This window comes from Physella acuta, unplaced genomic scaffold, assembly GCF_028476545.2.
Source record: "Physella acuta isolate Inbredline_101_S28 unplaced genomic scaffold, ASM2847654v3 ptg001640l, whole genome shotgun sequence".
Taxonomy (NCBI): Eukaryota; Metazoa; Mollusca; class Gastropoda; family Physidae; genus Physella; species Physella acuta.
In genome coordinates, this window is record NW_026733154.1 from 311,985 (window position 1) to 338,034 (window position 26,050).

At 32.5% G+C, this 26,050-nt stretch overlaps 2 protein-coding genes across 2 annotated transcripts; both read right to left on the minus strand.

Moving 5' to 3' along the window:
* Window positions 1-612: 612 nt before the first annotated feature.
* Window positions 613-12,687, minus strand: LOC131929499 (uncharacterized). The gene is made up of 6 exons (XM_059285752.1): window positions 12,652-12,687; window positions 7,987-8,049; window positions 7,166-7,189; window positions 6,536-6,559; window positions 6,087-6,181; window positions 613-5,742 (listed from the first exon to the last, which is right to left on the minus strand). The coding sequence occupies exons 2-6, from the start codon at window positions 8,033-8,035 to the stop codon at window positions 5,566-5,568; spliced, it is 369 nt and encodes a 122-aa protein (XP_059141735.1). The 5' UTR covers window positions 8,036-8,049; window positions 12,652-12,687; the 3' UTR covers window positions 613-5,565.
* Window positions 12,688-13,555: 868 nt separating this feature from the next.
* LOC131929497 (solute carrier family 35 member B1-like) lies at window positions 13,556-24,910 on the minus strand. Its single transcript, XM_059285750.1, has 7 exons — window positions 24,622-24,910; window positions 17,624-17,727; window positions 17,201-17,331; window positions 16,620-16,814; window positions 16,183-16,309; window positions 15,929-16,035; window positions 13,556-15,791 (listed from the first exon to the last, which is right to left on the minus strand). Exons 1-7 carry the CDS (start codon window positions 24,807-24,809, stop codon window positions 15,588-15,590), a joined length of 1,056 nt encoding a protein of 351 aa, XP_059141733.1. The 5' UTR covers window positions 24,810-24,910; the 3' UTR covers window positions 13,556-15,587.
* Window positions 24,911-26,050: the final 1,140 nt, after the last annotated feature.

Sequence of the window (26,050 nt, forward strand, 5' to 3'; positions counted from 1 at the left end):
TATGTTTTTCATCGTGTAACTGCGATTGGTGCAGAGGCGTAGCTAAGGAAGGGTGGGTGGGGCGGACGCCTTGGGCGCCGACCATAAGGGTGCGCCAAACGTGGTAGGATAAATAAATAAAAAGCTCATTATGAGCTGCATTACTGAATCTTACGCTGTCAATGTTTAGAAAATAGACTACTACTTGGCTTTGCAGATTGAGTTACTTCACATTTTTCAAAAATTCGGTGAAGCCAAAAAAAAATAATCGTTGCGACACAGTGACTGGTAAAAAGGCAATGGGACGCTTAACTATATTAGTGGGAGGGGGTGCCAAGTGGATAGTTCACCCGGGCGCCGGAACGGATTTACTACGCCTCTGGATTGGGGTGGCAAAGTATGGATGATTTCGATGAGTAAAATTTTGAGACCGGTACTAATGGGAGGTAACGCTTGAAATTGTAATTGTAAACGATTGCTTCCCTTCATGACAAATTTGATACTGAACTGGTTTTAGACTTTTAATGTTTCCAGTGTGAAAAAGACTGAAGGAAAAAACTCTGAATTAAATTAAAATACACAAGTCACAATTTAGCAATGCATAATAATTTCTTTATGATAATTTATTCAAGATTATTTTTCCACATATAAATTGTGCACTGACACATACAAAAGAATGTAATTGTGAACCAGATTATACCATGGAATAAAAAACTGAATAAAAAATATGTTATATAAATAAGTTTTATTTTTAATAGCTTTGGTGTTGCTAGCAGATCATGTGAAGTCAACCCATCACTGCTTTTCATAGATATAGATGGCGGCATACTACACAACATTGTCACAGAAAAATTACAATGTTTAAAAAACTGTTACGGTTAAGTTTTCATGACTGAACAACTAGCTTGTTAAACAGACTACCTTTTTTTATATTTAAATATTTTAATTCAAAAAAATAATTTAAAAAAACATAATTTAACAATTTGGCAATAATCAGACACAAAAAAAGAAGGTAGACAAATCTATCTAATCTGAGGAAATAGCTGGAGAGCTTAGGTCATCCCCTGACTTAACTGCCCCTTATGTCTAGCATGAGAGCTTAGGTCATCCCCTGACTGAACTGCCCTTTATGTCTAGCATGAGAGCTTAGGTCATCCCCTGATTTAACTGCCCCTTAAGTCTAGCATGAGAGCTTAGGTCATCCCCTGACTTAACTGTCCCTTATGTCTAGCATGAGAGCTTAGGTCATCCCCTGACTGAACTGCCCCTTATGTCTAGCATGAGAGCTTAGGTCATCCCCTGATTTAACTGCCCCTTATGTCTAGCATGAGAGCTTAGGTCATCCCCTGATTTAACTGCCCCTTATGTCTAGCATGAGAGCTTAGGTCATCCCCTGACTTAACTGCCCCTTATGTCTAGCATGAGAGCTTAGGTCATCCCCTGACTTAACTGCCCCTTATGTCTAGCATGAGAGCTTAGGTTATCCCTTGACTGAACTTCCCCTTATGTCCAAACCAGGTGGTGCGATGCACTGAGGGGGGAAGTAAAAAAGCTGGCAGATACATACAGCAGCTGGTAACATGTCTGAGAGAAATGCTTGACTTCTAAACCTATTCAGCTTGGCTAATGAATGAAAGCTGGTAAAGACACTATGAGAGTCATGAGAGAGAAAAAGAAAGAGAGAGGGAGAGAGAGAGACCTGCTATAGAAAATTATAGGCTGAAATTGTTATGTGCATGCTGGTCAACACAAATGTTGTACTTGTATTCAAGATGGTAGAGGGTTCAGAACCACGTGGAGTAATGCTCTCTGTATGGGGGAAAGAAAAAGTCTTATGTCAATAATGGCACGTTGAGATGGCAGCATGGCTGTGAGAAATGTTGCATGCAACATCCTGTTGCAGTCTGGAGAACTAAGTCTTCACCACACCTTCGTTCATCATTCTAAAAAGTTTATTTCACTAAATCATCTATTGAGAAGTTACAATTTTTTTGTTTCATTAAATGTAATATCATCTATTAAGAAGTTATAATTTTTTGTTTCATTAATGGTAATATCATCTATTGAGAAGTTACAATTTCTTGTTTTATAAAATGTAACATTATCTATTGAGAAGTTACAATTTCTTGTTTTATAAAATATACCGTCTATTGAGAAGTTGCAATTTTTTTAGAAGTTACTATAGACTATATACAACAGGGCAGTCAATAGCCATAAAATAAAAAAAAATAAAAATACATCTAAAAATAAAAATTGCATAATGTAATAAAAAGAGTTGACAAAAACCAAAAAACAACAGGTAAGTAATTGCAAAAATGTAATAAATGTACAAATAAGAAGCAATAGAGTCAATAAATATGTGACTTTGAATGAGTAATCTCAATCATGAAAACTAGTTAAAAATTGGGACAAAATTTTAAAACATTTTTTTTTTAAATTCAACAATAAATATTTAAATGGAGTAATTTGTGCCAAATATTGCTACTTACAGTAGTATATCATTCTAACACTACTTCCAAAATGCAAATTAAGAATAATAATCTCACTGTGTATAATTATTTTTAACGACAAAATTACAATGTAAAAAGTGTGCTTAAATTATATACCAATACTGTTTTAACTAGTACAATGTTAAATATCTGATTAGTTAATACTTCATGTGACTTTGAAGTTTTACATTACAATATACCACAAAATGCTACAAAAATACCAAAAACACTTTTCAAACTATTTTGTAATTAAAATCATCACTTGTAAAATTATGTTAATAAGAATTTAACATACTTTGTTCACCCCAGCCCTATTCTACCCCCTCTTCACACATGATTCCAATCATCCACTAAGTCAAATAATTTTGTATTGGTAAAACTATTCCTTATTATTTATTTATTTCAGTTTCCCGATAATTAGAATGTGAATTAGCAGGCCCATCAACTTAAGAAACTAATCATGCACATTAAAAAGAAATTTAACCATGCCAAGAATTTTATACTCAGCTTGTTTAACTGTATTTGATAAGATGCAAAAATCTCTTGGTAGCCCGCTTTATAAAAAGTTAATAAGTTAATTTAATTAAAATTAACAGAAACGACAAAAAAATATATCATAAAATTATTTTATGCTAAAGCTAAAAGAAATAAAGCATTATAATACAGTTGTGTTTTCAATGGTAAACTTAGTCTTTGGTTTTATTGGCTAAGTTTGGCTTTAAAGGAAATTCATTTCTGGTGCATTAAAAAATAGGGGTTAATTATTCCATTTGTATTATGAAATATATATATAGTAAGATAAATATGTATGTATAGCTATGTGTATATATGTATTTTAAAAAAGCATAATTTATTAAACAATCAAGGAGAAAATTTTAAAAGTTTTCTTCAAGGCTAAATGTAAAAAATATACTTTACTGAACAAGCTGATAATACTACTTCAAGCTAATTTACAAATCTTTGAAGAATTAATTTTTTTTTTAGCTGGATATGAAGTAATATATAATTTATAATTAACTATTTTAATATCACAGGAAACATTTTTAGGATAAGCCAATTTCATTCACATATGTTTACATCACTATTATCTGCTACAAACAAAATCCTTTTCAGTGGTTACATTAAAAAAGGTGATTTGATTAACAAAAAATGCTACATAAAACTTTTGTGCAATAGAATTACAACCATTTTCTTTAATAAAAACTGAGCTACCTTTGCAAAATGCTTATCGATGTGATCTAAAAAAATTTTTTAACAATATTATCTTAGAAGTATAAAAAAAAATGCCTAAAATAAAGAATCAACATATTACAATTAATAAAAATAATATTTGAGTAAATTTTTAAAAATGTATATAAAATAAGAAATTCAACAAGAGCATTCTTTGGTCCATGTGTAGAAATATTAACTTAACATTTTCTCAATTTTTAATAAGTTTTGATTTTTTTTTTTTAAACGCAACTAATTAAAATACTGATTGCTACATTAGGTGACCTGTTTATGCTCAAAAAGAAAATGAGGAACCAATTACATACATGTAATATGTTTACAGTTTAAATATTTAAAAAATCTTAACTTTTATTTTTGATATGATTAGCAAGCAAGATGTATGTACAACCTTTACTTTGTTGACATAAAACCTAAACCAAACCTCAGTATAACAAAAAGTAAACTGAGTGCTATGTGTCACAAAGTAAAGACAGAAAGTCATGTTTAAGATCCATTCAGGTAGAAGAGTTACGAACTGGACATGACACACCCTGTTTAAACTTGCCAACTATTGTAATGAAATCTGCACTAAAATGGAACTATCATGTAAATAAATGCTATACAAAAAATAAACCGGCTATGAGAACCAATTCACAGGGGTCAGTCATGGAACAAACAAGGCTTGGGACAGAGGGATGAGGAGGTCTAAGATTAGTTGCCCATTTCCCATCAGGAATTATGGGAGGTAGCTCAGGTCATCAATATTTCAACTTAATAAACATCTTAGATCTATATAATAATTGGTTAAGTCTGTGTGTAATTCAAGGGTAAAGAGGGATAACCAAAGAAATAATAATAACAGAACATATCATTATCAGCAAAGGGGAATGGGAATACAAAATTGAAGTATTTTTTTAGCAAATTTAAACATTTGTGTTTTATAAACCTGGCTTATGACACAGACATAGCTGCTTAAAAAAATTAAAAAAATATTCAAAACTATTCAAATTCAATAAATATTTGCTTGTACTTTTAGGTAATCAAAAATTAAAAACAAAACTACATTTTAATTACTTAAATATGATAATTGTAACTGTAAGAAGTCTTGCACACTTCCATTAAATAGATGTATGTTACCATGTAAGTTGGAATGATAAAATAATAAACACGTCATGATATAATAAAAAACTTTAGAAAAATGTGTATAAAATCTGTTCATATAAAAAAAACAATATATTGTATTGTAAAACTATTATATTAAAATATGAGTAATATGAACATAAAAGAAATTATGCTTTTCCTTATGATTTTATTTAAAAACCATATTAGCATTATTGTTAAGGCAGTACAACAGTTTATATATTTTTTTAAACATTTACCTACATTAACATTATCCATTGCAATCATAAATTCAAAAAGTGTTGGTTTCTAAAAGTTAAAAAATATACCATTACATTTGACATAAATGTTATAATATTATATAAAAGTATACCAGACCTTTTATGTTGTAAGCTGCCTCTAAAGGGTAGACACTAAAGCTCAAAACAAAACATTGCTTTGTATATTTGATAGTTGTCACTTTAAAAATCATCAAAAAAAGCGTTATGTCATTTATGCATAACCCCTGACATAAATTAAACATATATATTATATAAAAGTATATCAGACCTTGTATGTTGTAAGCTGCCTCTAAAGTGTAGACACTAAAGCCCAAAACAAAACATTGCTTTGTAAATTTGATAGTTGTCACTTTAAAAAGTAATAGATGTAATTGAGGTTAATGATTGTTTTCTGACAGGATTTCTATAATTTAAAAAAATCATGATCACTGTGAATACTACACCCTCCTCTAACCCCATTATCAAAACAATTCTTTCAGATCCACTTGTCAGTTGTTATAATTGAGTCTGGTATCCCTGACCCTAAGTTTATCGTCATTTTTAATGTGAAGATCCTGCAAGGTTCCATTGTTACGCAGTACGTAAGCTTCACCCTGGTGGTAGAGTGAAATGTGCTCCACAGGAATGGAAAATATATTTGACACATCTTCCTTCAATTTTACTACCTGAATTTTTAAAAAATAAATTTGACATTAATAATACTTAGTCAAACCACATGCAATTTATTTTTAAGCAAACAAAAGAACATTTGAGAAATAAAAATCTTTTTATGACAATTTATTCAAATTAGAGATAAACAAGAAATTATTGACCAATCCACTTTCTATTTTTAAATTTTACTTCAGTTATGTACCTATCAGAGCTGCATGGACTCAGGGAAATCCTACAGACTCAAGCCATTTTCTTTTTTATGACCTGCATATTATTTTCTTCCTAAACAAAAAAGCAGTTTAGAAAATACTGACATACTTGGATAATTACCAATGAAAAGTTTATGGTAATGACTTACCAAGAGCTTAGGAGAAATCAAAATTGTTCTTCCTATCTCCACAGAATTCGGAAGCTCGCGAATTAACTCCAACTGTATGAATGGGGCAGCCTCTTCTAAACAAATAGAAGTTTAATCTTTTATTAAATAATATAATGTTTAGGGCACTGATTTAAAAGGTATTTAAAATCAGAAGTGAAGAAATGTTCAGCTTATAATAAATTTAATGCAAGTAACTAAAAGCTAAGAAAAGGAGGATGTTCAGTCATTTTATTAAAAAGAACAATATGGGCAAAATATACCAACTTGGATCCAGATTAGGCATAAATGTTATTTCTGAGCAAAAAACAAGGCTAACGAGACTGTTCCAAACATCAATTCATAAAATTTAGATACCTCAGAATAATGGAGAAATAAGAATTAAATGTGAAACACACAAAATTATTATTTTAATCAACTAATTCACATACCTTCATCATCGCACTGTGCAGTTCCTGAATGAAAAATAAAGAATAATAATGCAGTCATTTTCCAGGTGAATATAATTTAAAGGTAATGCTTTGTTATATTTTTGTCATGACTAATAAAGCCTTGTTAAACAAGTAACAGTGTTAGTTGTAACATGATACATGAGATTTAGCTGATTCTAATGTTCTTTGTATAGCCAGGCACGAGTCAGACACTGGCCCCTGCCCACCCCACTCAGGGAAAAATTATATGGGGCACCTGCCAAACTGGAGACCACAGTCCGGTTTGTTCACGAAGTTGGACTTGTTGTCTGAATCCTCCAACATATTCTCAATTAAGAACGAAGAAGAAGAAGAAGAAGCTGATTCTACAATAGTTTTTAAAAAACCAAGTAAAATACTTTTTCACATTTCAGACAAGATGAAAAATGGGGTAAATGAAAAAAGGATAAATTTTTTTCCGAGTTACCTAAAAAGGAGACAGTGTAGTCAGATGGTAGGGCATATTACAATTAACTGAAAAGTTGACTGTTCCAAACATCAATTTATAAAATTATGATACCTCAGAATAATTGGAAAATGAGTATTAAATGCGACAGACTCAACATTATTTCAATCAACTAATTCACATACCTTCATTATCGCTTTGTGCATTTCCTGAATGAAAAAAAAAGAATAATAATGCAGTCATTTTCCAGGTGAATATAATTTAAAGGTTATGCTTTGTTATATTTTTTTTCATGACTAATAATGCATTTTTAAACAAGTAGCAGCGTCAGTTAAAATTTAATGCTTGAGTTTTAGATAATTTTATAATAGTTTTAAAAAAAGAGAACAGTCACATTTCACATTTCAGACCAGATGAAAAATCGGGCACATGAAGTAGGGATAGTCTTTTTCTTTTAAGTACCTAAAATGTGGGATAGCATGGTTGGATGGTAGGGCATACCAATTCTAACTTGAAAGTCTTGAGTTTGAATCTCAGGTTTGTGTCAGTAGAATGTGACTGAGTCAATCCAGCTCTAATGGGTACCTGACTCACATTAGGAAAATTAAAGGCAGCTGGCAGCTGCTGGGAATAATGTTGAGCACACCATCCCTTCTAATGCCAAGGTCAGAGAAACAGGTGAACTCTACTTCACTTGCCCCATGGACCGTCAGGTTTGAAATTGAAAGTGTACTTTATTTTTTAACAATCAATACTTATTTTTCCCTGACTCATCATATAGGCTACCCATTAGAGGTGGGTGAAATTTGGGACATCCAACACACTCAAGCCTATCAAAACAACTTCAAAGTTTCTGAATAGTTGTTATCATGCTTACTACACAATGCTTAATAACAGTAACATGCAAACAGAAGTTCATTATCTTTAACTGAGACTTTTTTTTTATACATCTATGTTTATAAATAAGAGTGTTGTTATAAAATTTTATTTATTGAAAAATACAAACCATTGCTTTTCTGGAAACATTTGGAACATGCATGGCCCATAATGATCATTATTGTTTCCAGGCCTATCATGTAAGATAAGGTAAAGATATCATCATTAGACATCCATTATAGACTACTGGCAGTACTAGCTACTTAGTTGACTGCTACAAAAGTTTTTACTTTAAAATAGTTTTAACCATCAAGCCAACTTGATAAAAAAAAGACTGATACCATCTTTACACATGCATATAATCATATAAGGATAGATGTTTATAATGCCTTAGGCTTAATTTAACATTGAATTCTTCATACCACTCCTGCACCCACCATAACTTCTAATTCTAATCAAAGAGGAATCAGTACCACTGCTCGCACCCCTCAAAATTTCTCACGCCTGTAAAACTATTAGTATTATGCTGTTTAAAATCAATATCTGGCCTATTTAGCCATTGATTTTGGTTTATTATTCAGTCATCTATAATAATTCACACAAATATATCACAATATACTTCTATTAAAGTTTAAAGCCTTAACAATGAGCCAGAGGCAACTTTTATACACATTAATGACTACTCTACAAGACTACTAACAACACTAACTAGTTACTAGTACTACTAGTAACTTACTACTATAGACTCTATAGCAGTGGTTCCCAAACTTTTTCGAGTGGCGACCCCCTTTTACAAAAAGTAAGTGACCTGCGACCCCCATGGAATTACAAAGTCGAAATTAATATGGAAATTTATAAGGACTAAAGTAAGATTTTCCTGTAGACTTTCAAAATGAATTATTCTTGATAACTGTTTTAACACGATGAGTAAAATTTCATGCTATTAACTAGCCTCAACATTCGAGGTTGAGTTTTTGTTAACGCCAATCTCATGTCATTCTCAACATTTAATTTTTTTCTTTTTTTTAATTGGTTGGAAAAGTGTTGAAAATCTATTCTGGCAAAGATATGTAGACACAAAAGGAACTCGAAAGGCAATCAATTTTACATTTGGTAATAAATGGTGCATACTACACCAAAAATGTGAGCAGTTTTTCATGTGACGTGGAGTCATTCCGCAAATTTAAGAATTCATCTTGTAATTCATCGGAAATGTTGGAAACATCAGAGGGATGCAGAGAATGGGTTACGTGTCAATGCAGTTTCTTCTTCTTTCAGCTGAGGAAAATAACACTGCAATTCATTTTCTAGAGATTTAAGATGCCCAGAAATCTCCCGTTTCAATATTTTATTCATCTCATAATCAGATTCAGCAACCACACTGCAATAATGGCAATATTTCCAAGATTTATTTTTCTTCGCCAATATAAATGCCCCGAGATTATCATGAAATGAGATAATATTAGTTGATTTTGTTTGTTGATGTTCGAATATATATGCTAGGTATGATACTCTCTGCAACCACACCATGTCATTAAAGTATATCAAAAGGCCTTTTTTCTCTTGCACTTCCAAGAACAACTTGATTTCATCTTTCAATTCAATACACTATTCTCAATATTTCCTTTCGACAACCGGCGTACTGTAGTGTAGAAAAGCAGAACCTTGTGATCCTATTTGTTTCTTTGCACAGTTCTTTAAACAGACAAGTGTTTAGGGCTCTAGATTTAATATAATTTACAACTTTAATTAGCAATGGAGTCGGAAGAGTCTTCCTGGCGAGGGCATACAGGTGAATTATGCAGTGGATTCCCCTTGGTTAGGGAGCTAAATCTTTTATTGTTTTCTAAAAGCCTGATTTTGACCCAAACATAGATGATGTTCCATCCGTACAAACCCCACAGCAGCTTTCCCATTTTAATCATCCAGTTTCAAAAAACATATTTATTTTCTCCATAATATCTCCACAAAATAGCAACTCATCTGAATGAATATATTATATTTCACAAAGACAAGCAACTGAGAATACGAACTCATGTCTTAAGATTCATCAACTTGAAAAGCAAACAATGGTGGAAGTTTGATTTAATTCAAAATTTGTTCTTTAACATCTACAGACATTTCTACTATAAACCGCTGAATTGTATTATTATTATTTTTTGCATCTTTACTGCACTGGAATCCCCAAGAATTAATTTCAGCATCTTCAACAGGCAGGGTTTGATAAGATTTTCTCCTATTGTGATGTTTTTGTTTGGTAATTTGTACTAATTTCTAATGTGATTTCATATGATACTTGTACTAATGCTGTATTTCCTTTAAGAAAACGTCTGTTTGATTTAAGTCTCTGAAGTTTGCAACTAGCTTCATGCAGACGAAAGAACGTTAAATGACAGTTAAATGTCAAATACGTTTCGTTAAAGTTTTGAAGGTTTTATATTTTATTTTATAGACTTATGACTAACACCGCGTTTACACTTACGACATGTTATGTGTATATGGAACATATTTTGAGTCGCAGGGCACAAAACCACGCCCCTTTTTTGCGTGCCAGTTTTTGTCTTCCCTCGCCGAGCGAAAACCTAGGACATTTTTCTGAATTTTCAGACGAGTGCGCATGCGTCTATGCATAGTAAGCGCATCCTCTCAGCTGATTGCCAAAATATAACTTACATACTGATCTAGAGCGTTTGAGCACACACTTTAAAAATGTATAGCTTCTATAGGCCCTACTAAAAAATACATTTTTAATAATTACTTATTATTTCTTTAATTAAATCCCAAACACGTTTTAGTTAAACCAGTCTAGTTTGTAATTGAAATAATAATAAAATATATTATAAAAATATATTAACCAAACTTATTGTTAAAAGTTATTCTTCAATTTTCCTTGACCCATTGTTTGAAGTGTATCCACATATTTTCAATGTCTGACTGATAGAGGAATAAATCTATAGGCCTATCAGAAGTGCTTGTGGGATCACACCAGTGCTGACTATAAAAACAGGCAGATAACAAGTGATAGACTAATTAATTAGGTTTAAAATAGAGTCTTGGTAGTGAGTACAGTTATAACTCCATCTCAATATTTGTAATGGACTTGGCAAATGCAAATTTATCGAAGAAATCAGGCCCTTCACAGCAGCCAAATGTTTAGCCCTGTTCATTCAAATCATACAAGCTGTTTTTGAAGGATATAAACAAGCAAAGAAGTGGCGTACTTTGGGGTCGTCCATAAATGACGTCACACTCGTAGGAGGGAGGGGGGTCTGTAATTTTGTGACGGTGTGTGATGAGGGGGAGGGGGGTGTCAGATGGTGTGATGTCACACTTTTGCATTATCAAAAAGCAATGTTAGAAAACGAATTTTAGACGTTATTTTGCGTTTTAGAAAACTGTTTTAATAAATTGTAATAGGAATTGATTAAAATACTCTATTTTAATAGATTTCAAACAAGATTTTGGAAAAATGTCAATGTTTAAAAAAAATTCAACTGCAATTTTGAGTGGGGTTGTAGGCTGAGTTGTGACGTCATTTTAGGGGGGGGGAGGTGGGTCTGGCTTTTTGTGACGACATTTGACGGAGGGGAGGGGGGGGAGGTAAAAATCGTCAACAAAAAAAGCGTGACGTCATTTATGGATGACCCCTTTCTAAAGCAATATGACTTTTTAAACTTTTTAATTTGGAAATTATGAGAAGGTACATCAGAAAGCTACAAAGTTACAAAGTATCGTAAAGTGACAGCTAGCTGGGGAAATGACGACAATGGGGGTTGGGAGGGAGGGTAGGTGCTGTGGAATGGGAGCAAGGTAGTAGTAGGTTGGTAATGTCTTAGACCCGTGCTATTATACAGAACTAACATTATTTCTAGCTCAGTTGCTGACACTCCAATAAAATTTCTTAAATGTTCCTGTTCTCTAATTTTTAGATAATTTATTGTTGTATTGTAGGTACAATGACTACACCCTTTTCCTATAAATAATAAATCTGCGTGACCACTATATCTAGGTTGTTTTATTTGTTTTTTTACTTTGATTACTCTTTCGTTTAATTATCTAGGCTTATATAGCAGACGCTCTCGGTCAAAGGTCATGTTTATTTTCAAAAATGTTCTATAACATGTTCTGTGTGAATGCTAAAGTATACAATACATGTTCTGTGAACAAAATGTTTCCAGAAAAAAATAACTTTTGGCGGGTTTTGTGTTCTGGCGATGTATAGTAGTATAGATCTACATGTCGTAAGTGTAAACGCGGTATAAGAACAACTTTGCACAGTATGCATTATTAATATTTTCCTCTATTTCATTTCCGAATTTAAGATAATAGGCCTAAAGATATTCTATTCTTCTAAATTATTGTGTTTTTCATTGCTTGCTTGCTAGTTGCTAGAGACTCAGTTAGACTAGTTAGAGTTAGACTAGTTAGACTGTTAGAGTAAGTCACTGAGTAAGCTGCTAGCTGCTCGTGCTAGGGTTAAGTAAAACAAAAAGTTACTAGATCTAGATCTAGTTAGTACTGTAGTAAGTAGTTACTTAGTTACTGTTAGGTACACGGTACACTATTAGTAAGATAGTATAGTAGTTAGTTTAAGTTTAGTTTAGTTACAGTGAGTTAGTCAACCTCTTCGCGATCCCCCAGAAAGCCCATCCTTCATCTAGATCTAGATTCTAGTCACAGAATAGATGTAATGTAGACTTAAAATCAAATGTAATCTATTAGACTTAGATTTTAGATCTAGACATAGAATTCTATGTAGTATGTAGTCTGTAGAGTCGTAAACCTCTTGACTTACACTTATTTACTTGAAAGTACTTTCACTTTCACTATGCTCTTTAGTAGTAATACAAGCAATAGCAGTTTAAAATGACAGTAATATATTTCGATTAATAAATAGGCCTACTCAATAATAATTTGTATTAATTTTTTTTTAAATGTTATACTTTCAACGCACCCCCACCCCTTCCATAGTTTACCATAGATTATGACCTATTGTCATTGAGTAGGCCTCCACCATTAATTGGTGATTGAAGTAATAGTTGGCCTAACTACTAGATCTAGATTTAGGCCAATATTTTTTCACATTTTTTTTCAAAGTGACTGAAGCAAAAAGAGTGTTGTTTGTGCGTAGCCTTATGCCTTATATTATATAAATAGAAAAAAATATTTTCACAACATGTTTACCTCTCCTTAATTTTTTTTTTAAATTCATAATCCATTTTGAAATTTTTAAAAATATTTCAACTTGCTAATTAGTCTATTAGCTTTTAAACTTAAAGGGCGGAGAAGAACCAAATCTTTTGACCCCTCTTTTGTGGCACACTAATGACCTTTGTAACTGTTCATTGAGAAAATCTTTCTCACATTCTTCAAGGACAGAGCTAGTTGGTAGTGCTTATTTACGGCATAGGTACACATTTTCAATGTTTAAAGACACCTATTGTGACAATGAGCTTTAAACAGAATTATTAGGTAAAAGATAGCAGGGAAGGCTAAGGGAGACATTGAGGCGCACTGTGGGGGGGGGGGGGGGGGAGAGCAGAGGCAGGACTATCACCGGATACCAGGAAAATTGCCAATGATGACAAAATCGGAAGAAACTTTCTGTGGCAACCCCATGTGTCTTGGGCACAAAAAGGAAAAGATGATGATGAAAATTGACAACTTATGATCCTAGTTGTATAAAATAAATCAAAAGACAGTTTTAGCATTAATTTATTTGTTGTAAAATTGTTTTAACAAGTAAATTGAAATGAAGATATGGTACAATATTTAATAATCTCTAATGCCAAAACATCAGTTCCAGTCTCAACAAAGTTGGGATGACAATGAGAAACATTTTAAAAGTTTTTAACAACATTCAATAAAAATCAATTTTAATGTTAACTTATTTTAAGGCAAATTTATAATTTGTATCTCAATGAAAATACAATAATTGTATCATGTTAGAAGTTGTATCATTTTTCAAATTGGAAGAGCAGTCTAATTACAAAGCAAATAGACATTACAATTACTGTTAAATAGATTAAAAGTCACCATGTATGACTAATACTAAAACACAACTGCCTATGACAACTTCAGTTGTTTATTTTTTAATCAAGTTATTCTAACCCATGAGAAAAATCAATGAGAAGCTGAATAAGCAGTGTAAATATGTTGGTGTAAGGTGCTATATTTTTTAACAATTATCACAATAAAAAGAATAACTAGTTTTCAGCCCTTGAAACAGAAAATCATCAAGTTAAAACTTTTTTATTTTCCAGTGATTAGATTAATCTCATTAGAACAATTAAAAAAGTTTCTACAATCAGCCGGTAAATGTAAAGCTGGTATTCTGACATATATCATTTCATGTATATGAACAAATTCAAACACTTACTCATTACCTTCTGAATTTAATATACAATTAATAGCATCACTTCAATATATGACTTCTCAAGTCAACTTGAAAAAAAAATAAGTTCATAGAGTTAAAGTAAAACAGCAAAAAATGGTATCAGATGAAAACAAAACACAGCAGTAGATGAAACAAACAAAAAAACTGGTTCAAAATAAGATCTTTCATAATAAAACAGTAAACAAATTTAACAATGGAGACAACATACATGCAAGGTGATCATAATCAAAATAAATTTTATGTTTTGTTCAACAGCCAATATGATTTTTTCAAATGGCTAGTACACGGATAATATATATGATAAAGCCTAATTTCAATATTGACATTTGATTTAACAAAGCTTTTTTGTTTTCATTTTTAAGACCTTTTTGGCTATTACTAAGGTCATTACAGCACATTTTAGTTGGACAAAACTTGTTTGAAACATAAGGTTTATAATCCTCAATACAGAAAAGTAGTATCAGGCAAAGCAGTTTCAGCCATCAACTAGTGTCCAAAGCACAACCATAGCAAGGCGTATCATCAATGGGACTGGCAGTTACATGGTATATAAGTTGAGCATTATTGATAATGTTGTATACTGTTTTAAGTGGCAGAGATACAATGGTCATTCACTGAAGGTGTAGATATGCAAAATTTTATAATTTAAAGCACAAAGAAACATTTAAATATTTTAATTACTTGAAAATGTACTTGGAATGACAAAACAACAATTTTAAAAGCAGATCTTTAAATACCCTCTTAGCTGTTATTAACACAAAAAATGCTTTGATGGGCATTAAGTATGAACTAATTCAAACACTACTACAAAGTTTATTAGGGGTTATCCATAAATGATAGCCTGCTCTAAGGGGTGGTTCTGACTGTGATATGCTATATGAAATTAATTAGATGTAGTATTATTTTAAGTGTTTTGGAATTTATAGTAAATTTGGAGAGGGGAGGAGTTTGTTTTTTGTGATGTGTCAATATGTAAGTGTGGTGGGTGGTGTAATACAAAAAAATTAGCTAATATTGAGCAACATCATTTATGAATGACCCCTTATAACAAAAAAAAAAGGATTTTAACAAATACACAAATTGAACAAAATCAAGAATTAGTAAAGCTATTAGAAATTATTTAAATCTCTTGTTAAGCATTTTTTGACAACTAAGTTTTTAATCTTGCCATACACTTAAAACAGCAGCTAGTAATTAATCTTAAAACTAAAAAGTCTAATACATTTTATTTCTTTTAATAAATACAACATATTCAAGAAAACATCACACTATTATTTTTTAAAATAATTATCTTGATCCCTTAATATTTAAAAAAAATCAGTCTATCACAATCATCAACTAATCTTTTTCCTCTCCTTCCCATACACAGAGTCTAGCCCAAGACCAACAAACACAAGAGCTGTGCCACTCCACTGTTGTATTGACATTGGGTTTTGGAATATTATGACGGAGGCTAAAATAGTGAAGAACTTTCTTGTGGTTGTAATAATGGAGCAAGTTAATGGTCCAAATGAGGTCACAGTTATAAAAATAAACATCTGGAAAAAAAATTGTGTACAAGCCAATTTATTAGAATGTATAATATAAACATATAAATGACAAAATCTTAGAACTTTAAAAAATCTATAAATTGATATACTCGATTTTTTTTTAAACGAAACAAAAAATTGTTTACCTGGCCTAATGCAGATGCTAAACTGAAAGTGATCATGTTCATCAGCACAAATGGATAACGGCTAGCAAAGTTTATAAACTCAAACAGCTCCCCAGTAGCCACCAAACCTTTGGAAAAAAATACATGATATATAACCTCTTTACCTATTTTAATATCTAAGTGCAGTTAATAATGGAACGACACTTTACAACTAATTAAGTGTTTTGGGTGAGGTTAAGATTAATTTATAAAGACTATTTTGTTAAATAATTTACCGATAGCAAGCCACAAGACTGAGAAGACATTAATGAATAGCATCATGTTGTTGGCGCCTGTTTTGTGAAATGATTTCATTCTGTCCTGAGAGGCTCCAGTCAGACCATCAAGAGTGAGAGAAACAAGCTGCAAATGTAAAAAGTGTATTTCATCAGCTATCTAGAGAGAGGTAACTGTGTATATTGCAAGGCAGGTAACTCACAGCTGATTAACACTAATGAGACTTCTAGAAACATAAAGACTTAAGATTAAACTTTTTAAAATATTCAACATTGCTTTGAAGTTTTAACCCAAACCCTGAAAAATCCTAATTCTATAGACTTTTCATGTATATTAGTATATATGGTGTTAGTTATTAACCCAGTCTGATCATATATTTCCTTAAAAGAATCAGCAGCCTTATTTCATTTTGCTATCTATTTCAAGGAACACTTACCAACAAAATCTCTCCTGTACCAAGTATTGAAGCAGTTTCAGATTTCTTTGAAGACTTGTTATCTTTGTACATGAACATGGCAACTCCCAAAACAATCAGCAGAACACACAGGTATTTGGCCAGTGGATATCTTTTCCTGGCAAACACAACACCTAGAATCATCACTGGAATGGGTTTGATTGACTTGCCAAGAACCTGAGAAACAAATTTAATCATTTTTATTACTATCATGCAATGGAATTTTTTTTTATTTGGCGGCTGGATTGGATTACCGAAAAGCAGAAAATGTGCAACCTAAAAGTATGCAAGGTAACACTTTTTTTAATCAATAGTTTAAAGACATTAGCAAAGAATGACCACATTAAATAGTATAAAGAATTTGTATTTGTTTATTTATTTGTATCTGACCATTTTCTTGGGAACACAAGGTAAAAATTTAACAAACTGCACCCCTTTACTATAGCAAATTTAAGCGTTTGGTTATCTTGTTCAGGTAATCTAAATTATTCTTATTAAATTAAAAAGTGTTATGCCAGAGACAGTATTGGTAGTAAAAACATTTTAATGTACAGCTGTGTTACCTGAGTTGGGTATGACACATGCTGCAGGGCATGGTTGCTAGCCAGCATTGCAAACAGGTATGTTAATGAGCACACTGCGTAAAGTGACTTGGGTGTGGTGTCCTTCTCTTTTGAGGAGAAGAAAATCATGGCTGAAAAGAAAAAAGTTAATACTTAAAGGTATTTCAAACTTAGTTAATGCAAACAAAAAGAAAACTACCCAGTACTCTAAAGCTAACCCCTCACCAACCGATTCCCACTTAATATGATTTCAATGTTTACATGGAAAATTGGAATGTAATGATACTAGCTCTGACCCCAAGTAAATTTCTGCCTTCAAAATATCTTACAAAATTATGACAGATAATTCAATCAAGTTTTACAACTAAAACAACCAAAAAATACTACTTAGTTTTAATACAAACTAATATTTTGTTTACTTGCCTATCTTTGCATAAATAGCATTGATGACACATTGCACAAAAACCAATGACAAGGTGAAATGGAACTTCTCTTGATTCTCTCCTTCTCCATATTTACCTTTTGTTCTGTGAAAGTGCAAATTAAAGTAAAGCCAGTTATTCTGAGATAGTTTACAAAATCATTGCAAATATAATCCTCTACTTTAATAAACCAACTTGATGTTTCCTGATGCAAAAGCATTGCAAGTTTAACTCTATTTCCTAAACCAACTAGAAGCTTTCAGTATTTAGAAAACAGGACTTTAGGTAAAAAAAAAAGTTTCATCTATGTACATTTTTAAAACTATTTTTTAACTAATTACATCAAATTTTACCTGTAAGAACAAATATATTTACAAAATTATATGTGCACAGTCACAGAGAAATAATGTACAAATTTGACATTATTTTCAATGTGAGTTTTTACTTTTTCAATATTAATGGATATTTTTTTCTTATTCACGTAAGAAGATTAAGTTATTATATAAAAAAATTCAAGGATTAACAGCTCAACAGAAAAATGTCTCATCTGACATAAATTTAAATCCCTGTGTCTAGTGAAACATTTTTTTTTTCAAACTGGTCAAACTGGAAATAGGCTATTTTTAGCTATGGCCAGATACAGTAATTAACAAAGACAGGTTTTCAAACATGACCGCCAATAGGTGAGCTCTAGACAAATGTAAAACTGATTTCTTCATGTAGTTTTATAATTGTAAGCTGCAGAGCAAAACGTGTTCAACAAAATACAGCATTTCCATTAGTTTTGTAAAAAAAAACTAAAACAAACATTATTTGAATAAATCAATTATTTTTTTAGATTGGATATGGTAACATTTGGTTAGTAAATAATCTTGAATAAGCTTTAACCTAATATAATTTAATCTAAGTTAATGCCACTGTTCTGTATTCTCTCAGCTAAGCTGTATTGACCAGCCAAAACAATAAATGAAAGTGGGCAACTGCTTTCATTAGAATTGTGAGTTCAAGATGGTAGACAAAAATATCAACTAGGTAAAGCAATATATTAGCAGAGAGTGAAATCTAGACTTCATCAACTCTAAGTAAGTACTTTCAATTGCAAAAAATGTTATAGAAGAACAATCTAAGCAAAGGCTATTTATATATAATAGGCCTATAAATAGGGAGGAGTGTGAATGAATGAAGTTGCAACTGTTGTTGCTGTGGGTATGAATTTTTAACTTTTCTACTCAAAGGTTAAATAAAGGTGACTGTTGAGAATTGTGAAAAAAGGGGGCAGGCATGGTCGGGCTGGTAAAACTCATGGCTGCTTAACCGACCAAAAATTCCCCCAAGTTAGCACCAGCAAAAAACTAAGAAAACACCCCCTAAGCTGTAAAGAGATGGGAAATACAAGAGCACAACACTTGCTAAAGCCGTGCATTTCTGAACTAGTGTCTGGAAAGTCAACAATAAAAATGACTGATTTACAGTAGGCCTAAATATTTAATGTTATGTTTTTGTTTGAAAATCATATTTTAGGCAAAAAGTTTTGTTCTTTGAACACTGTGATGTTGATGAGAAGTTTATTTTATGCATCAGTAAAATAATCTATGTTTTAAATTGAACAATCATATTTTATTTTTCCTATCAAGTAAGAATGATTCAGTGATAATATTGATATTATTATAATTAAAGCTGGTGGAGTATGGTACCTCCAAAAAAGTTAAGAACTAGATTAGAGATGTAGATCTGACCTTAGATATCTTTATTATCCAGTTTAGTAGTTAGGTCTAGTAGTTGGTAACTGTTAGTTGTTTCACTTTGCAGCTAGATCTCAGATCTAGACTAGATAGCCTACTAAATTCTCTTTTAGTTTCGCTAACTTTTAGATTTTAGATCTAGACTAGATCTAGATATATTTTATCTAGATCTAAATCTAAAGTCAAGATCTTGATCTAATCTAGAGTAAAGTGCCGCAAGCTGTAACACACCGCTGAAAAAATCCAAACTCCTGATTTTTAACAGGCGATATTTTGTAACCGTTTCACATAGAAACAAACCGGAAGTACTGTGTTACTCAGCTGCCATTCTGCTACCCTAATATGTATAAGTCATTTTGTGTTACTACGCATAGAATTTAAGATTTTATTGCGACAATTTTCCCCTTTTTTTTGTCTGCGGCCGTCTGTCCCTGCTCGCATATCGACCGTATTTTAAAATTTTATTTTCAATTGTAATAATCGAAATAAATATTTTACACATTTAAACGTTTTGTTGATTGTATTATTAATTGATTGCAAAACAAAAAAGTAGAGAGTAGAAAATAAATTTTATATTACATTACATATATATAAAATTCTCTTCATGGAGGGACCATGCGGGACACCACGTATACACAGGCCACCCCAGCCTCTCCCTCGCTTTCTAGGCATGCTCAACACTGACAACAGACCATTTTGTTACCACCCCCACCCCACCAGTCTGGTGAGCTGTTTACAATCTTAGAGCCGGGTCGAATTAGTCGGCTATCACAGGCAGATAATTTAGATTTTTTTTTTATTTTTGAAACTAAAGGGAGGTAATAACAAGTTCTGCTTTGTTCTTTGCCATATGTAAACTGTTGTCACGGATGACTGCTTTCACAGGGGGCGGGGTGAGGGGGAGGAATGGAAAGTGAGGGTGAGGATAATCATCCTTCAAAAGCTACTGATAGTGTTTTAAAGCAAAATATTTTCAGCCACAGCATTGGTAGTGTCAAATTCACAAAAAATGATTTACTAAAAAATAGAAATAAAACAACTAAATAGCTGTGTATGCTACATTGCAGGTCAGCTCATATACACTATTTTTTAAATACAAAAACATTTTTCTCCATTGTTTATTGCGCCATTACACGTGAAAACCAAATTGTTTTTGTTTTTTCTTTAACTTTTAGTTAGTTACCGAAAATATTAAAAACATCAAATAGGCCTACATCCAATCTTTCGTAAAGTCCGAAAAAACCAGACAGACAGGATTTTATAACCATATTAATTGTAACTACGCTGTTCATGATTTTAAAATTAATTATTGGACCTCTCAAATACCTTTGAGACTTTTCTCGGCCATTAAGAAATTAAGAACATCCAAACAATTATTGGATCTAGAATAATCTAGATTAGATATTGAGCAAAAAAACAGGAGGATTGCTGCAGCAGTGCGGCACTTTAGTAGACTTTACTAGATTCTAGATGATCCCTAGGTCTCACTAGCTAGTAGGTTTAATTATGGATTTTTAAAAATAAAATATGGATCTAGAATAGATTCTAGATCTAGATTCTAGAATCTAGATCTGGATATCTAGAATCTAGGGTAAGTCTCCATTTTAGAGTATTTTATTAGAAAAACACTAGGATTAGAGCTCGATCTAGATCTACTTTTTTTTAATGAATGTGAGTTTTAATTAGAAAAGGTATAAAAAAAAAAAAACATTAAAAAAGCATATGGACAGTTCGAATTGAATAGCGTGAAAAAAAATCCCTTCACAGTCGAGGGTTCACCGTGAGTTCACATTGACTTTACTTATCAGCATACGTCAAGCAAGAACATACATTTACATTTTAATAATTATTTCACATTTTGAGGAGGATTTATGTTTTGAAAAATACAAAAATGTTTCCTTGTTTCCTTTATGTACCTGTTTTTAAACAATTAAATTAAAACTTTTCAGTAATAAATGAACACCAGCGATGTTTCCATCAGATGCAACCATGCTCATTTACTAATATAGCAGCCATCTTGTTAAAGTTTTATTTTTATAGACTTATAGTGCGAGATTCAGGCGGAAGTCACTCTATTCTACAAATGGCTGCTGTTTATATAGCAAATCTTGCTTGCAGACACTGCTGTTTAAAGTTAATTACTGGCCTATATTGATTATTTAGCCATTGATTTAGGTTTTTTATTCATTTATCTATAATATTTGACACAAACATGTCACAATATTCATATAGATCTCTACTTCTATTACAGCCTTGATAATGAGGTAACATTTTCGTACATTAATAGCCGCGGGCGATTTTAATACCCAAAACGATAGATTACCGGCTTATTTAATATTTATTAAATAAGCCCAATGTTTTCCTAACGTTTTTGTATGTTTCGGTTGTGTTTATAATAAAATACGCTCAACTGGAGGTGAACGTGAAGCTGGGAATAAAATACGCTAAAATGGAGTTTTACCGAATCTAGATCTCGGTATAATCACGATATAGCATCGGTTATTATTTCGGAACTGTACAGCAGTAAAAAACAGTAAAACCATGGGGTAGTCTGTTAAACCGTTCCGGAAACCACAGGAAATACTGTATACCATCATTTATATGCCGCCATATTATTTTTAATACATAATGTTGAAAAATGTGCAAGGATTGATTTTAGTTGCAATTTAAATACTGTTTTGCTAATTATTTTGTATTTCTAATTATTTTAAGTGTATGTGCTAATTATTGCTGCTACTAAACATTATTCTAGTTAATAGTTATTCTTACTACTTTTAACTTTAGTAAATCTAATCGTCTTATTTACTAACAGAACTAGAGCTGGTTGTCGCAAATCTTCTGCAGGTTTTTTCTGTTTCTTAAAAAAAAAACATTAATTACTACACTCGACTTTATTAATAATATTTAGATTTACTAATTGTTGCTAATTTTTTGTCAGTTAAAACATTAAATTAAGTTAAAACATTAATATAATGTAGGCCGTTTCGTTGATTAGATGGCTGGATTGACCTATGACCCTGAAACGTCACGCGTCGTTTTCTGACGGTTTTTACGTTTATTTTAGGGGTCCTATCCACGACAAATGAAAAAGCTGTTAATCTCGCATATTCTTATCATTAATTTAACACAAGATGCTAAAAAATGGATAATATGCCTTAGAATGCCAGAAAAAAATCGCTAGAATTGTAGTTGTAAATAATGAGAGGATTTCTAGTGGAGCACTCTCCGTATAAACTGAACCGCGGCCAAAAGCGACCGTATAACGGGGAAAACGGCCTGTATAACGGTAGATTAATATATAATTTAGATATTTACCATGTATATTTACAGTATTATGGATGATCTTTACCAAAAATCCAATTACCCCGTAAGTAACCATGTGACAATTTCTCTCTGCTATTTTTAGTAACGTTGCGTCATTGTTACGCTAGTTGCCAGACAGAAACAACTAGTTTTTTGTTTTTTGCGGAATGAACTGTTAAGTCTAGTATTTTAATTATAATTCAATTGTAGCATGTGCGGAAAAAGTAAAATTATGGACATTATTATTATTGTATTATTAATTTTATTTGTATATTGATTTTTTTCTTCTCTGTGGGCCGACAGTAGCTGCATTGAATTTAATTCGTGACCCGTGGTTAACCTTGTCAACGCTGCGTGGCCTATTCGTTTATATAATTAGTGATGCTCGTTCAGTGGCCTTTTTCAGAGCTAGGCCTAATTACGGGCGATTTTTAGACTTAATTGATCGGCCGTTAGCCTTTTTCATTGCTGCGTATTTTTAAAAAATGCTCGTTCAGCAGCCTTTTTTTTGGCGCTAAATAATCTGTTTACGGGCATTTTAAGCGTTTATTTATTTATTTTTTTAAGCTAGGCGTAGACAGATCTAGTTAAAAAAATAATCTAGCATGCCATGTGAAATTTAAAAAAAAAATGACCGGACTTTTTTAAAAATGTCCAGAAGTAGGGAAGTAGGTCTGTTTTTCAATTTGCTTGAAGAAGGGGGGGGGGGGGGGAGAGAGAAGTGAAGACACTGACCATCTCGTGTACGCGTGTTCATTCTATTACGTGTACTATAGGCCTGCTGAAGTCACTGTGACCCCAGTGACAGTGGTGGGATTTTTCATCCATGGGATAGTAAACGTAAGCAAGCAATCACGCGAGTGACGATGTTTGGAGATTTTATTATTAAAAAAAATCAAATACGTCATGTTTTCAAGTAAATAACCTAAGCTGACGCAATTACCATGGCGGGAATGAAAAGCTCATGTACACAAGTCCACAACGTAATGTTATGCCGGTTAAGGAGTAAGAATGCTGTTTCCTCGTTCATTTTCAATTCTAAGATAATTTTTAAATTCTCTCTTTTCTTGTCAACCGAGTAAGCTAGATATTTAAATGTGGTGTCAAATGTTCTCTTAAAGGGTAAGGTAGTTAATGGTGTATTTAAAATAACTGAGTAGGGGGGCCTATTTTATTTAAAAAAATCCATAATTCAACCTAATATAATGCACTTGACTTTATTTTTCTTTCAAAAATCAAATAAACTATCGTTTACAGTAACGAATGTTACCGAAACTCAACGAACATCTATATATATAATTCTCTTCTGGGAGCCGTTAGAAAACAAGCTGCAAGCGCCTCCTTGCAGTCCCCTCTCTTTCTCTCTATCACTATCACTACCACCCCCACCCCACCCCCACATTGTCTGGTGAGCTGTGGTCACGCTAAATGTTTACAAAGCTAAATGTTTACAAATCGTGAGCCGTAGAGCCGGGTTTCTATTAGGGGCAGATAATTTAGTTCGATTTTAAACTTACAGGAGGTAACTAAGAAATAACTAAGAGGAGGCTGCTTTCACGGGGGGGGGGGGGGTGTAGGGTCGGGGTTAGGGGAAAGGGGGGGTAGTGTTTTAAAGCAAATATTTTCAGTGGCAGCATTGGTACTAGAGTCTAGAGAATCTAGATCTAGATCTAGTACTGTCGAATTCACAAATTATGAATTACTGAAAAGTAGAAAATAAAACAACTAGATTCTAAATAGCGGCGTATGATACGCTGCGGGTCGGCTCGTTACCCAATAATCTCCGACGCCATATCGTGATTTTACCTAGAGTCTAGATCTCTAGATCTAGATTCTATAGATCTAGATCTATCTAGGAATCTAGATTCTAGAGATCTAGATTTTACGTAACATTGCACTTATGCAGAACTTGCTTGCAGTTGCAGAGTGCAGCAATCAGTCAACTTTAACTTACATTTTTTCTTGAAGAATTCCATAGTAAAAATAGCAAAAAAAGATTCCAGCAGCACAGACAATTAACTTTTTAGTGCTCGGTTCACCCATGGTGGTAGTTGTTATCAATACTTTGTGGTGTTTTAATTTTGTGTCCTCATTAACTTCGGCTGTCTTAACGATCGACTGGCCCGTCTCGTTCTCAGACATTAGATTACGGCGTACCTCGGACCGTAACGTGTCGTTCTATTATGAAAACTCGTGTTGACTTCCGGGTAAAGGACGATAAAAGTTAGCGATTGATTGGGTCAATTTCCAACAAGTGGGCGTGTTTACAGCAACTACAAAAGAAAATAAAAATGATAAATTATTTCAGAATTTTGATAGACTAGATCCATGTTGAAAACTCACATTATATTTTTATAATACTACTGTGATAAATATTGATTACAACAGACTTTTTTTAAAAATGTATAGATGTAAAATAGCCCACATATAAAACTCAGCACGCGTTTTTAGCGCAATTTCCATTCTGGAGAATTGCGTTTATTAACTCGTCATTTCTGGGAATGGATGGATGAATGAATGAATGTATGGATGAATGTGTGTCCGGGCTTTAAGTCGTATCTCCTCCTCAACGAAGCAATATCGATGACTAGTTCCAAAAGCAATTATGTTAAGCAAGTTACGAGAATGAGCATAGGCCATAAAAATTCCGGGTTTCTTTCATGTATTTCCCGGAAAAGCCAAAAAACCTCGAAAAAAATCAGTTTTTGTCCCATATCTCGGCAACCAGACCACTTAGCAACTTGAAACATGTACCAATCGATTCCTGCCATAATTTAGAACAATATTGCAGAAGAAAGTTTTCAAAAATATCCTCTGGTTCGGTCACAAATTTTAAAATTACATAAACACCTACAAACCGATCGTTCTTTTAGCTTGAACGCACCCCAGCATTATACGTCAGAGCTATTTTTAGATAACATAAGGAAATAGCGCATAAATGTCACTAGACTTTTTTAATTAACTTGTTTTAACCCTTTACGGCAGAAATGGAATTCATATTCTCATTAGGTCATTATCGCGAAAATAAACTAGCTGTATAGCACTAGAAAACTAAGGGCATATGACAGACTCGAATATGACGGGATATATGTAAAATGCCCAAACAACTTTTTCTGACTGTAACGTATCAACGGTGCTGCTGACCGCATCAGGAATGAGGCATTTTTTTTAAAATCTATCATTGGTCCGAGTAATTCAAATTGGGGGTCGTCCATAAATGACGTCACACTCGTAGGGGGGAGGGGTTCCGTAATTTTGTGACGGTATGTGATGAGGGGGAGTGGGGAGTCAGATGGTGTGACGTCACACTTTTGCATTATAAAAAAGCAATGTCCGAAAACAAGTTTTATAGCCATTATTTCGCGTTTTAGAACACGGTTTTA